Source organism: Nelumbo lutea, chromosome 2 (genome assembly GCF_056320005.1).
Source record: "Nelumbo lutea isolate HS-2025 chromosome 2, American lotus-T2T, whole genome shotgun sequence".
NCBI lineage: Eukaryota > Viridiplantae > Streptophyta > Magnoliopsida > Proteales > Nelumbonaceae > Nelumbo > Nelumbo lutea.
The window spans coordinates 4,637,445-4,651,022 of NC_142685.1; the positions used below are offsets into that span (position 1 = coordinate 4,637,445).

At 36.8% G+C, this 13,578-nt stretch overlaps 2 protein-coding genes and 1 pseudogene across 3 annotated transcripts; 1 reads left to right on the top strand and 2 right to left on the bottom strand.

The window, feature by feature from the left end:
- The first annotated feature begins 2,599 nt into the window (after positions 1–2,599).
- LOC148868195 (protein CLAVATA3 INSENSITIVE RECEPTOR KINASE 1-like) lies at positions 2,600–4,452 on the top strand. Its single transcript, XM_088968418.1, has 5 exons — positions 2,600–2,709; positions 2,822–2,881; positions 2,970–3,067; positions 3,161–3,310; positions 4,106–4,452. Exons 1-5 carry the CDS (start codon positions 2,600–2,602, stop codon positions 4,450–4,452), a joined length of 765 nt encoding a protein of 254 aa, XP_088824544.1.
- A 48-nt stretch (positions 4,453–4,500) lies between these two features.
- LOC148868196 (putative histone H2A.3) lies at positions 4,501–7,983 on the bottom strand. The gene is made up of 4 exons (XM_088968419.1): positions 7,844–7,983; positions 6,563–6,632; positions 4,732–4,946; positions 4,501–4,531 (listed from the first exon to the last, which is right to left on the bottom strand). Exons 1-4 carry the CDS (start codon positions 7,981–7,983, stop codon positions 4,501–4,503), a joined length of 456 nt encoding a protein of 151 aa, XP_088824545.1.
- A 3,008-nt stretch (positions 7,984–10,991) lies between these two features.
- LOC148868197 (3-ketoacyl-CoA synthase 12 pseudogene) lies at positions 10,992–13,236 on the bottom strand (annotated as a pseudogene). The gene has a single exon (XR_016106562.1). The product of XR_016106562.1 is annotated as a 3-ketoacyl-CoA synthase 12 pseudogene (transcript).
- Positions 13,237–13,578: the final 342 nt, after the last annotated feature.

The window sequence follows — 13,578 nt, forward strand, 5'->3', positions numbered from 1 at the left end:
AATGCTTGCATGTGTGGTGGAATCACTCTGTCTCAATGCTATTTCATGGCTCGTATTGTTACTTGTTAGGTATCAAATTGTTTCAGCTGATGCTGTCAAGGAGTACTAGTCCACACAAATTGATACTCACCAATACAATTAAAAACCCATGTTTGGCCTAAGCTTGGTGCAGAGGTCCACAACTGCAAAGTGACTTAGGATCTTTCAATATCCTTTTAGGTTGTCTTTGGTTTGAAGGAAAAGGTAGGGAAAGAAAGGAAAAGATAGAGAAAACAACCTATACAAGGTTGTGTTGGTTTGAAGGGAGAGGTAGGGAAATGTTATGCATGTATGAAGGTTTAACAGATTTTCATGTATGAAGGTTTGAAATGCATGAATATGAAAAATGATGTTTTTTCCTTATAAGTAGAATTACCGGTTTTTTTCAATAAATTGGATACAACTAAAAATAAAAAGTTATTTATTTTTGGGGTTTTTACCGTTCAGTCCACCCCTAAGGTGGAGCTACTAGTAGACTAGGGGTGGACTGAATCCTGCCCGTAGATTGATGCCAAATTTACGGGCAGGATGTAGTTTATAGGGGGGGGGCTATTAGTAGACTAGGAGGGATCTGCAAATTAGATTTCTGAGGGGGATTGTAGCCCAAAAATCCCTTTATTTTTTCTCTTATATTTTGCATGATTTTAATTAATGGTAGAAAAGAACCATGTGATGGATCTATTAGACCTGTTTGGTTTATTTGGAGATTGACTGGTGAGCATTAAAACTTTGTTACAGGTTAGCTGTCAATTGTTTGGTTTGGAGAACTTAGTTATGAGCCTTGCAATTAGACCTGTTCATGGGCAGTCCATTGTGCTTGGCTTTACACTAATTCAGGTTTATTCAAATTTGGGCAAAACCTAAACCTGATCCCGGTCCATGAACAGGTCTACTTGCAATCAGTCATAAGAAGTCTTATGCACCAAGTAGGATTAGGTAATTCCCCCAACTTACTCTTCAACTCTAAGTATAAAATCTCATATATTTTCAAAAGCACCCAGGGATGTAATCATTTAATTTTTTTCAGATTTGGGATTTAGCAATTTGTGTAGATGTCCAGCATATGCAAAATTGGAAACTATAGCAATCTTAAGGCTGCCAATTCTGCATTTTTGTTCAAATTTGAAATTTCAGAGGTAGAAAATCATCTTTGGAGGTGTTGGTTAATGTGAAATGGTGCTTGATGCCAACATTCTGATATCCTATCAAACTGGTTAATTGTTGTCCTGGTTCATCATTGTTACGTAGAAATTACACCCATCTCATCTTTGCTATCTAACAGTTGGAGTCGGTGAAAACCATTTATACTATTAGATCATTGTCAATGAATAATGAACCAAAATTTCAGAATAATATATTTAGCAAATAGCAGAGTTGTTGGTAAATAAAACTCATAAGATCTAATAAAAATCTTTGAGGTGGACTGAACTCTAAATTTCCGTTTTTTTATTGCTGTATAAAATTCAAGAACCCTTGAGACTTATTTGGGCACATCCCATTTTAAATGCATATTCCTTGTGAAAAACCAAAAAACCATTGTAAATAATAGCAATCATAATATATACTTTTTGTAACTAAGAAATTCTCATAATATGTATGGGTGTCTTTTTCTTTCAAACATGTAGCTGCAGGGACTAGAAACCTATTCAGAAGTAATCATGTTAAAGGGTGTTCTTCAATGTAACTTCTTTTCTTGTTGTGTGGTTCAAATTAAAACTATCTAGTTTGAAAAAAAAAAGGTTTTTCTTGTTGTGAGTTTCTTAAAACAAAACATGGAAAAACATGTTTTTGGTTGTAAACATGTTCTTTTATTACTGAAACCACAAACGGGTTCTTAAATTTCTGGTTCTAATATCATGTTTTTGCTTTAAATCATACAACATATCTCACCAACTTTCATAAATTACACACCATCTGTACTCTAAGTCTAACATTTGATTTTTTTTTTTTTAAATCATCATTTTGATGGTTTTAAAAACATGAATTGTTTTTTACAAAACCAACTTATTTTTGCTTCTTAAAACAAAAACACAATTTAAGAACATGTTCTTTTTTCTTACATGGCAATTTTAACACCCACTAATTGTTGAAAACAGTAGGGACTTTTAAAAGGGTTTCATGATCTCTTTTACACATCTTGCTTGCAGCAGACAGAGTCCCCCAAATCACTTCCTTGATCTTTTATCATAAATTAGATTTTAAAATTTTCAAATCATTTACAGAACTATATATACCTATTTTATTTGGGGACCCACTATCCACTATCCATGTGACAAGTCTTGAAATTTCTAGACTCCATTTTTTATCTGATTTAGGACATTATATTAAAGTTTGATTTATAATTAAAGAATAGACTTTGTCTGAAAAAAATGAGACCCACATCAATTGTTTGAGTTCAAATTCCCTCCTGACAACTAAAAAAGTGATGTAGATAGCACCTTTACATATAAATCCAAATGAAAACATGAGAATTGTCGCTATAGACCCAGCAAAAAAAAAGTGATGAAGATAGCATCTGTTTTTTTCCTTCATGCTAAATTTTTTTCTTAGAGACAAGCTAATGATCACTTGTGTTTTCTGGCCTTTTAAACAAGTCAGGCGGTTAAATAATAACAGTCTTTTTGAATCCTGCCCTGAGTCTCTGTCCAATGTGGAAGGTCTCACCCTTGTGTATGTCTATATCCTCTCATTTGTTCTTGTTTTCTCTAAGTTAACAATAAATTGTTTTTATATTGATTCATAAACCTGTAAATTCACTGGTTTAAGTGAACTCTGACTGTAGGGACCTTTCCTATAACAATTTAAGTGGTTCCTTGCCAAAAACATCCGCCAGAACTTTCAAGTATGATTTTCTTTTTCTCATTCTCTTGTTTTTTTCCATTTTTGGTTATGTTTGATTTTTAACGCTATCTATTTATATCCTTCTTTAGAATTATTGAGAACCCTTTAATTTGTGGACCAAACACTGAAAACAACTGTTCTGCTCTGTCACCAGAGCCACTTTCATTTCCACCAGATGCTCTAAGAGGTATATATGTACCTAATCAACTAGTTTTAAAGATTACTTTGATCACTTGAATAGGATGAATATTTTAAGCTATAGGCATGTTGGGTTTCCCAGCTCAATCAGAATCTGGAGTAGCAAAATGCCACCATGTGGCTATTGCATTTGGGGCTAGCACTGGGTCAGTTTCTCTTATCATCATTGCTGTTGGGTTGCTTCTCTGGTGGCAGCACGGACACAACCAGCAGATTTTCTTTGATGTTAATGGTTAGTACCTCTTCTTATTCAAGATACTATTTCCAGGATGATTTCTTGTATCAGTGCATGTAGATACGATAGTTAGAAGGCATTGAAGCTAGTTAATATTTCTTAGTAGATTCTAGTATTTCAGTTGGAGAGTACATTGCTGATAGGGTCATATCCCTGGACATGCTTTGACTGATCTATGAACCCTTGTTTTAATCATTGGGTGAGTTTTTTAAACTATAGTTTGGACCATAAATTTGGAAATTGGGGATCTTTGATTGGTTTGCATTTTAGCTATATTTGCACTATTAGGTGGTTGACCAATTAAAAGATAAAGTCATTAAGAAAGTGGTGTGAGTCCATTAAGCAATCTGATCCTTGATGTGCCACATGACAATACAGGAGTTGTGCATGGAAGTACCAACACAGGGATATAAATTTGAAGATTTTTTTTTATTGATATATAAAATTGTAGATTTCACATAAACATCTTATTGGCCAGAAAGCAACATATCATGGGGTAATTTCAAAACCTTTGTTGTGGTTTTTTAGGTCTGTTAAATGAGTGTGGTGGATAGGATGCTAGTTTTGATCCAGGAGATCTTGTCCTGTACCTATTTGATGGCTACTTGATACAAAAAGTGTGCATGGCTTAGTATTTGATGTCTTCTCATATAAGATTTAATTATTTATTTTTTGAATGACCAACTCCTTAACCATGCTGATAAGGCTTTATTTATCTTAAGAACTTACTTTTCTCTGTGCATATCTATGCACATTGTGCCTGCATTTCTCAGCTAAAATGTTTCATGGCAGACCAATATGATCCAGAGGTTTGTTTGGGCCACTTGAAGAGGTACTTGTTTAAGGAACTCCGATCAGCAACTGACCATTTTAACCCAAAGAACATTCTAGGAAGGGGTGGCTTTGGAATTGTTTACAAGGGTTGCTTGCAAGATGGGACTCTTGTGGCAGTCAAAAGATTGAAAGACTACAATACAGTTGGTGGTGAAGTCCAAATCCAAACAGAAATTGAGATGATAAGCCTGGCTGTCCATCGGAATCTCCTTCGACTTTGTGGGTTCTGTATGACACAGAATGAAAGGCTTCTCGTCTATCCTTATATGTCAAAATGGAAGTGTTGCTTCTCGATTAAAAGGTGAGCAAATTTGGTGTCTTGGAGTTTGCATTACTTGGTGTCTTCCTCAGTCTTATGCTTGAACCTTCAAATTGCTACAAGATCTGCAACATCAAATGACATTGGTTATTTGCTATTTATCAAGTTTGTCCTCAGATGGGACAAACTGTTTTTGTGTCATGGTGGTAAAATTTGGCTTTTTGACAACTTGTGGTTTGAGTGTGTTATACAGTCCTCCTTGGATAAAAAAGCAGTCTCTGCATTTAAGAAGAGGTCCCAACTAATTGGAGTGTGTTATACACACCTCCAATCAGCAACAACACATTTCGAAGAACCGGTTCCAGTCTTCTTCGGCAGCAAGAGGTTATGAATGTTGGGCATCACACCACCATTTGCGATCGTAACGGCACCCAGCAACTTGCTTAGTTCTTCATTGTTTCTCATCGCTAACTGAACATGCCTCGGCACTATCCTTGTCTTCTTATTATCCCTTGTTGCGTTTCCAGTCAATTCTAAAACCTGTTTTCAAGAATTATTAGTATAATCTATTCAATTCAATTCTTCGAACAGGTGTATCAATTGGTATAATTATATATGTATATTTTTCATACAGGTTTTATGTAATAATATTCACAATAAATTGCATTTTTTTTTAAAATTGGAACCTTTTTAGACGTGGCCAAAAGTGCCTCTAAATATTAAAGCATATATCTTTAGAGGCAGCCAAAAGTGCCTCTAGTTGAGATTTTTCCTTTTCTTAGATTTCTTTTAGGGGCATATAAAATTCTTGCAAAATCATTTAGATGCATTCAAATGTGCCATTAAATCGAACTTTCAGAGGTACTTATAAATTCCTCTATACAGGAGTTTTTGTGTTAGTGAAATAAAGGCAATTATATGTGCCTCTAAAAGTCTAATTTAGAGGTGCCTCTAATGTTCAACCAAGCAACTTTAAAACATTTAGTGACAGGGCTTTTAGAGGCATTCGCCTGACTGTCTCCTATTTCTTTTAGAGTCATTTTTTCAACTTTTAGAGGCAGTTTATAGATGAATTTTCCAATAGTGAAATACATGAAGATACTCTTGACTATGAAATTGAAAGGAAGGGAGAGGAGGGGAGGACAGACTATTAGCTAGCGAGAAGGATAGTTTGTTGGCTCCAGTTATGCGCATAGAAATTATGCAATTAGTCTCCTAAAATAATAACCAAATATAACTAGCTCTAGCAGAATTACCAAAAACAAAAAATCTTGTAGCAGCAGTGTTGGTAGGGGAGGTTGGATCTCTCTCCCACATTTTCTTATATATTATTATTCTTGCTTTGCATTTCCCTAATTGTTGATCATCATTGCCTTTTCACTGTTTTTTTTTTTTTCTTCTGCAATGTAATTATATCATTTAGTAGAAGGGCAGGTACCATGCACGTATACATTAGAAAACAAAGGATGAAAAATGAAGAGGCTATGTTTATATTAGAAAGAGTAGTGCAAATACAAGGTTTAGAAATACCGCTTACAAGGCTTAGAGAAGAGTTGTTTTTACTACATTTCTTTGAATGTCTTAATTCACCAATTGGATTTAAAGGTTAAAACATTTGAACAATTACCATTTGCAAGCAACGATATTATATATAATGAAGATTATAGAAGCGAATGCAAGTATCATTATTATATATAATGAAGATTATAGGGTAAATTACAATCACTCATGAGTTGCGACACTATTGCCCTTGAACTTATTTTTGCGATAAAGACGCTCTTCATTTTTAGACATAGGTTGATATTGCAAATACATAACAAATTATTCAAATACAAGAATGTCCACAAACAAATATGAGGTAAACACTTGAAGAAACAAATGATTCTTGGAGAATCTATATTGCACAAATACCTTTCTTAAGCTTTTTCTCCAATGATGAAACTCTTTTAGCTTAGAATCTTTTCATACAAATTAAGTTGCTATCTTACTTTTGCTCTATTTGTCATTTAGAACTTTTTTATCATAATACACCATCTTCAGTTTTTCACTTCAAACTCATACATATATAACATGAATCAAGGTTAGAGAACTTGTGACCATTATAGAGCCGTTGAAAAAAGATTAAATCATTCTTAGAAATGTTTAGACCTTGTTACCGATATCGCTGAAGGCTTACAAGAAGAGGAAAGAGCCATTAAACCTTTAAAAGTAGTTGACTGTTTCAACCTGTCAAAAGTAAAATAATCAATTACTAGGTTCAAATAGGCAACTATTACTCGTAGGAGAGAATTTTTTCTTAGAGTCAACAACTTGATGCAACTTGCTATCTTCTATTTGACATAGTGAAATTTTGTTTTATAGTTGACCATATAGGCCATAGCTAGTGTGGCATTAGGCTTAGCTATTACAAGTCGTTGATTATTACCTTATGGGCAGTCAACTACTGACAATGCCCGACCTTAGAAACTTTAAGTGGATGACTTCTAAGATCTTGGAGTTAACTTTTTAGGCCTCCATATTTAGAATTTTCACAATTAAGCTAACATTAAAATCTAAAAAAAACCTAATCACCTAATATTTAAGGTTTTGGTAATACTGAGGTAGGTCTTAGTTAGGCCCATTGTTGTGCATCTTGATATGACTACATCAAGGCCTAAAATAAATAAAATAATTTGAAAACTTTAGAACTTATTATTTCTCCCTTTTCTTGTTCAAAGTAGTGTTGGTTTTTTATTTGGAGAGAGTTCAATCAATCATTTGATATAGTTACTTCTGTGTGTCTTTAGATCATCAATGATTTCAATGAGCCTTTTATCAATTCTTTTCAATTCAAATGAGAAAATTGCACACTTGTCTTTTCACAATATCAATACTCTCAATGAATTTGTTATAATCAAAACACAGGATTAATAAGGGGGTATGTCAAAATTGATTGTTAGACTATAATTAATTACATCTCTTTTTAGGCCATAAACATTTTGTTAGAATCAACTTAGGCTCAATGCCCGTTAGAGAGGGCTTTCCCATGGCGGGTTTTGACTTTGTGAGGTAAGTCTCAACCAGGCAAACTATAAAGCAATAATTGGTGTAAGACTTGGAAAGTAACTTAGTAATTATATTATTACTTGATGGAGGTAGATTTGGCCCGACCCTTTGGCTGTGCGACACGTGGAAGCAACTGGGTATGACCTGGCAGGAGTGTCAGCTCGGCACAACGACAACCATATCCCAAGAAGAGGCTTGAGCTCCTCAAAAGGAACCCACGCTTCCTAGGAGGTAGAACCCGAGCTTTCCCTAGAAATCCCGAGCCTAACAAGGAACCCCGCGAAGGGCGAAGCCTGGACTGATCCACCTCAGGTCAGTCTGGGCCACACCCTGGCACCTCGGGTCAGTCCAGGCCACACTCCTACCCGAACTCAAGACTTCACCTCGTGCACCATTCCGACACTTCAGCTCCAGGTTGCAGGATTGAATAACCGTACTTGACAAAGAAGTTCGTATTCTGAGGCGGTGCGCCTGACTGATCAAGGATTTGACAAATGACAACCGCACTCCAATGACCACCTGCTACCGCCATCTCAGTTATTACAGAGACGGCCCTGACAGAGAAGACAGTGGCGGTTATGCCTGCCCCCCATAGAGGCGGTTACACCTGATCTGGCAGAGGCTTGGGAGTGAGTGCACCAAGGCGGTTATAAAAGGCCCTCTTCCCCCAGAGTAAAAGGTAAGTGATACTTTGCGCCTTCTGGTCTCGGAATCTCTCATCCTCCTTGCCTTCTCAAGAGTACTAACTTGAGCATCGGAGCATTCCCACCGGGAATCTCTTGTTTCCTCCTTGTTTCAGGCATCTCCTGCTCCGTCATAGGCAAGGTTACCGGCTGCTAGGATCGATCGGATCGTGCATCATAATTACTGTAAAGTAATAATTAGTAATTATTATTACAATAATTATATTATTACTGTAATAATTATACTATTAATTAGTAACATAATTAGTAATTATTATTACAGTATTTATACAATTACACTATTCATTATTGTAATTAATTAATAATAATTATTATAAATTAGTAATTAATTACTGTAATTAATTATTGTTGTTAGTTAGTAATTATTATTATTAATTATTAATTAATTACTATAACTAATTATTGGAAATGGGTGCTCGCACATGGAATCTAATCGCACGAGTATAACCAAAGGACTGATTTTGGGTTTGCCAGATCAGCATTTCATTAATTGAATCTTCAACTATCATCAGCAGCTAAAGATTCAATTTTGTCTGTTCATACAGGTTGGATCTTCGTGGCTGGGCTAACATGTACGATTTGTTCCTGATTTCAGCTGCATGTCGGTGAAATTTTTCAAAATTTTAACGTTGGAACACAGTCAACAATATAATATATGTGAAGACAAAACTTTTATAAAAATTTTATAAAAGAAAAAAAGATTATTGACCATGCATGGATCCAATGGGACCAAAATTTAGAACCATGACATGAACCCACGTCGATGTGATGCATTAAATGCCCATAGAAAGTAATTGTGGGTGTCACATGGATAAAAAAAATGTAGTAGGACAATAAATGCCACGTGGAGGCCTTTATGAAATGGACGTCTTTCTTCTGTGTTAAAAAATAAACTGGAAAACCCTTCGCTACGCAAAAGGTTTAGGTCTCACTACAGTTGTTTCACTTGAATCGTTTTCATTTCCCCACCGCTGCAATTCTTACCTTGTTTCTAGAACATATATACATAGTTACTGCATTACTATTTCCACCATCTTTCCTAAAAATATTAAAAAGCTAAAAACAGCAACTAAGGAAAGGATTGAAGGCACCACCAAAATTATTATTTTCATTATTTTTTTTTTAAAAGGTAAAGTATAAAATTATATTAATAGAGAGAACAAAGAAAATTTAAATAAAGCTCAACAGAATGAACTCAAAGTCAAAATACGAAAAAACAGACAAGATAGTCTTAACCATAAGTCCACAACAAAACACTCACTAAGAGGAGGTTAAGAGGTTGTTTGGTATAGATGGCATTTATAAGATAAACTTTTTGTATGATTTTGTCTTGAAAAATGAGACAATATCTGTTTTAAATGTTTTGTACGATTTTTTTTATATTTTAGCGCCAATAAGTGCTATATAAGTCAAACAGTGAAAAATCGATCTTGAAAATGAAAAAACATCAAAATTAATGCTCTTTTAATAAATGGTTCACACGATTTTTTGAGAGAGCCGTTATTTAGATAAATGGTTCAGCCAAATAACTTTTTAAGAGTTTTTCTGCTAAATGCATCTCTAATGCTGAGCTGACACCGTTTCTTCCAAAAGATATATTGATACCAAACACCATCTAAACTAACTAGACACAGGCCATACCAGCCAAACACAAACTACAACCCGAAACCATTAATACTCAGCAAACAACACTAGAGAGAGAGAGAGAGAGAGAGAGAGCACAACTTCGGCAGACAAGAAGACAATCTAAACTATCAAAGCACCATTGTGAACCATCTTGGAAACATGGACGCTCTGCTTGGTTTATTAACCCTCTAGTTTGTAACTAATCTCTCATATTGTCTAAACCGGCCCCAGGCAAAGTCACTCCAATAAAGTCTAGAGTTGTCATCTTCAATTGCAACTCCACTCGCTGATCAATGGGGTCACAAGACTAGTACGTGAGAATCTTGGGTTGTAGGAGAAGCAACTAATCTCACTCCACATCTAGGGAGACTGAACTCAGGACTAACCTTCTGGACCTCATGATAAATATTGTAGAGCGCATCTGGGAAAGGTATATTAATCAAATTTGTTATTGGTTTCATCATCTCAAATCATACAGCGGTTGTTTGGTGTGTCGAGATAACTGTCTTGTACGAATATTGTGTTTTGTACATGATATAAGCATTTGAAAACGAGAAAAAAATATTTAGGTATAGAAAGCGATGTTAAATTATTTATTAAAGGGTGTTTCCATTAATCAAGAATTCTATTTGTTTTTTTAAATTTATGTGAGGATCAAGGAAGTTTATTTTCCTATTCATATCCTATGTAGATAAATAATTTTCCAACTTAAGGAAAAAGCTGCCAACACTTTAATGAGACAAGAATGCCCCTTTTAATAATAAAATTTTATGGATAAAATGGTCATTGACTTATTTACATAAAAGATAAAGGAACATGGATAGATGCATTTATGGGGGTAAGTGTTTCACAGGGTGTCATGCGGTAATAGGGAATGGGGGGACCCCTTTAACCAAATGATGATAAACTGGCTGTGACTAGGATTTAGAGGACGTGGACCACATCTTCCTGCATTGTCAAATTAATAGATCTGGAGCACAGTTGAACCATAAAATTAAACTTGAGATCAACAACGTAACTGGGAGAATGATGAACGATAGATAACCAGGCCAAATACTAAATGAGACTCCTGAGAAGGTTTAATTCTTACCTATTGGGAAACATATGGAAACAGAAGAGTAACCACAAGAAAATTGGAACTTCAACAATGAATGTGGCGAAGGCTTCACCGGCAAAGAAAGAAAGCCGTCGGAAGGAGGGAGTTAATTCATTTGTACGAATTAATAATACTAATAAAAATTTATTAACCAAACAACACCATACTTGGACAATATGTCGAGGTAGGTCTACCTCACAAATAAGTATACGGGGAAAAAGAGATGGAAGAGAATTGATATATATATATATATATATATATTAAATTGGTTGAAGAGAAGAGCGGAAAGCTTCAATTGTAAAGGTCTCCTCTGTGTAGTGGTTGATCTCACCAAATTTCTCCATAAATGGGTTGACCAGAGAATTTAGAGGGTAAGTGGCGATGCAGTCCTTCCACACATTGTCACCCTCCAAACCTCTAACCACTTCCCACAAGCAACTGTTGCACTTGAATCCTCCCCCAAAGCTCATCATCAGCACTCTGTCTCCTTTCTTCAGCCTCCTCTTCGCCTCCATGTATGCCAGAACATACCAGAGACTGCTGGCTGACGTGTTTCCGAACCGATGCAGAGTCATCCTTGCTGGCTCTAGATCGTGCTCCGTCAGCCCCAGACTCTTCCCCACCCCGTCGATAACCGCCTTTCCACCGGTGTGGAGACAGAAATGCTGGACTCCGGTCTTGAAGTTTAAGCTTGATGATGATGCTTTGAGTACTCCACCCTTCTTGGGTGGTCGAGGAAGGAGGCGTGATACGAGTAGGTATCGTAGCAGTTCTCTTAGGGGCAATATCTTGGTTGATATTACTCTGAGGTTTTCCACCATGGCTCGACTGGCAGCTTTGGGGAGATTCTTGCCCAGGTAAAACCCTGCTCTTCCCTTGGCATCTTCCCGCTGCATCGCGCATTCGTAGGCGTCGTCGCTGGCGCCGAGATGCGTCCTTACAAGGCACTTCAATCGAAACATGGCTCTATGTCTTAGACTGGGATTGTTGGTCAGAAGTATACAACACCCGCCCGATCGGAATAAACAATTGGACAAAATCATGGATCTATCGTTACCCGTGTACCAGTGGGGTCCGATAGCCTCCGATGTCACGACCAGAGCAAATGCCTTGTTGTGGGATTTGAAGATGTTTTGGACGAGATTGATGGAAATGAGGCTGGCACTGCATCCCATTCCCGATATGTTATACACCTTGACGTCCTCCCGCATCTTGAAATGGTTGACAATCCTTGTCGTAAGAGAAGGTTGCAGAGCAAGCATGGATACGTTGACGACAAGCACGTCGATCTGCGACGGAGAGAGTTCCGTCTTGGAAAACAGCTTATCGAGGGTGTCGAAGAAGAACTCCTCCATCTCCAGGATCCCATCCCCAAGGGTTGGGCATTCCTCTCGGCCTTGTATGATATTTCTGGGCCCGTATGTCTCTTCACCGATGCCGGAGTTGATAATTACCTTCAACAGAAACTTGTAATCGTCCAACCCAAGACTCTCGTTGCGTAGGATGATGTCGCCGCATAACTTGGTGTCCAGCTTCCTATCATCATTTGGCTTGAAGCACTCATAGTGCATTATATAGCACTCCCCATCTCTCCATTGGGTAACCAACCTCCAGAGCAGGGACAAAGTAAAGAAACCGATGATACAAAGCACACACGATACGAAGAACTCCATGAGAGAATGCTGGCTATCTAACGGCAGCGAGAGCCTGTATTTTTTTTTTTTTTTTTGTTTAGCCCACTTCAGTTTATATAGGCAATCAGGCAAAACTCATGAGTTCGTAGCACATGTGAAGAGACGCGCTTAAGGGTTAACTGCATGAATATTTCATACAACTAAAACAAAGGTAAATTTGTTTGTTTCGTTTCTCTGTAAAAAAGTTTCAGAGATGCAATGGATACCCATTACCAGGACAATAATGGGTATCCATCGTCCATGTGCAGAAGGAACGTGAACGAGGACCTTGGATATAAAATAACAGCGGCGTACGTACAGGACACTTCTGATTAATTTCTCGGTGGTCCTCTACTCCTCTACTCCTCTTTGGTAAGAAAAAACGAATTTCCATCAATGGCAGTGGGACACACTGGGACCCAAGATGCGTCCATGAGATGAGATGGAACTGGAAGAACAACATTGTCGTTGCAAAATTAAAGTGGACACGGTGAAAGAAACCTTTGGGCCAGATATTCCAGTTTAGTATGTTTTAGTCAAGTCCGAAAGGTTTATATGATCTGTGAAGTGTAAGGTTGTAACTTGTACGCCTCCAATTCCATGAATGGTTTACGGTTATCCCACTAGCTAGTAGCCTAGTACTTGTATACCAGAGTTACCATCTCAAATATTAAAGAATGGAGTACAGTAGTTGTTGAGGAAGGCTTCACATTCACCAAGGTTCATCAGAAAATTGACTGACTTGATATCAAGACGATCGATCCCCATCAAAACAAACCATTACTTAAGCAAAATATAGCAGTAGAACTCCTAAAAGACCCAATTAAAGTTAATGCATTTAATTTTTTTTTTTCATTCTGTGTCTACTCTATTGTCTCCCGTAAATCCAAGTACAATATGCTCATCGGCAACAGATGCTTCTATATTTTCTTTTCTAATGCATCGATCGGTATTATATTCTGGAATACTGGTCCTAATCAAACTGAGATCACCATTGGTGCGTTGATCTGCTGTACTCTGGGTAGCAT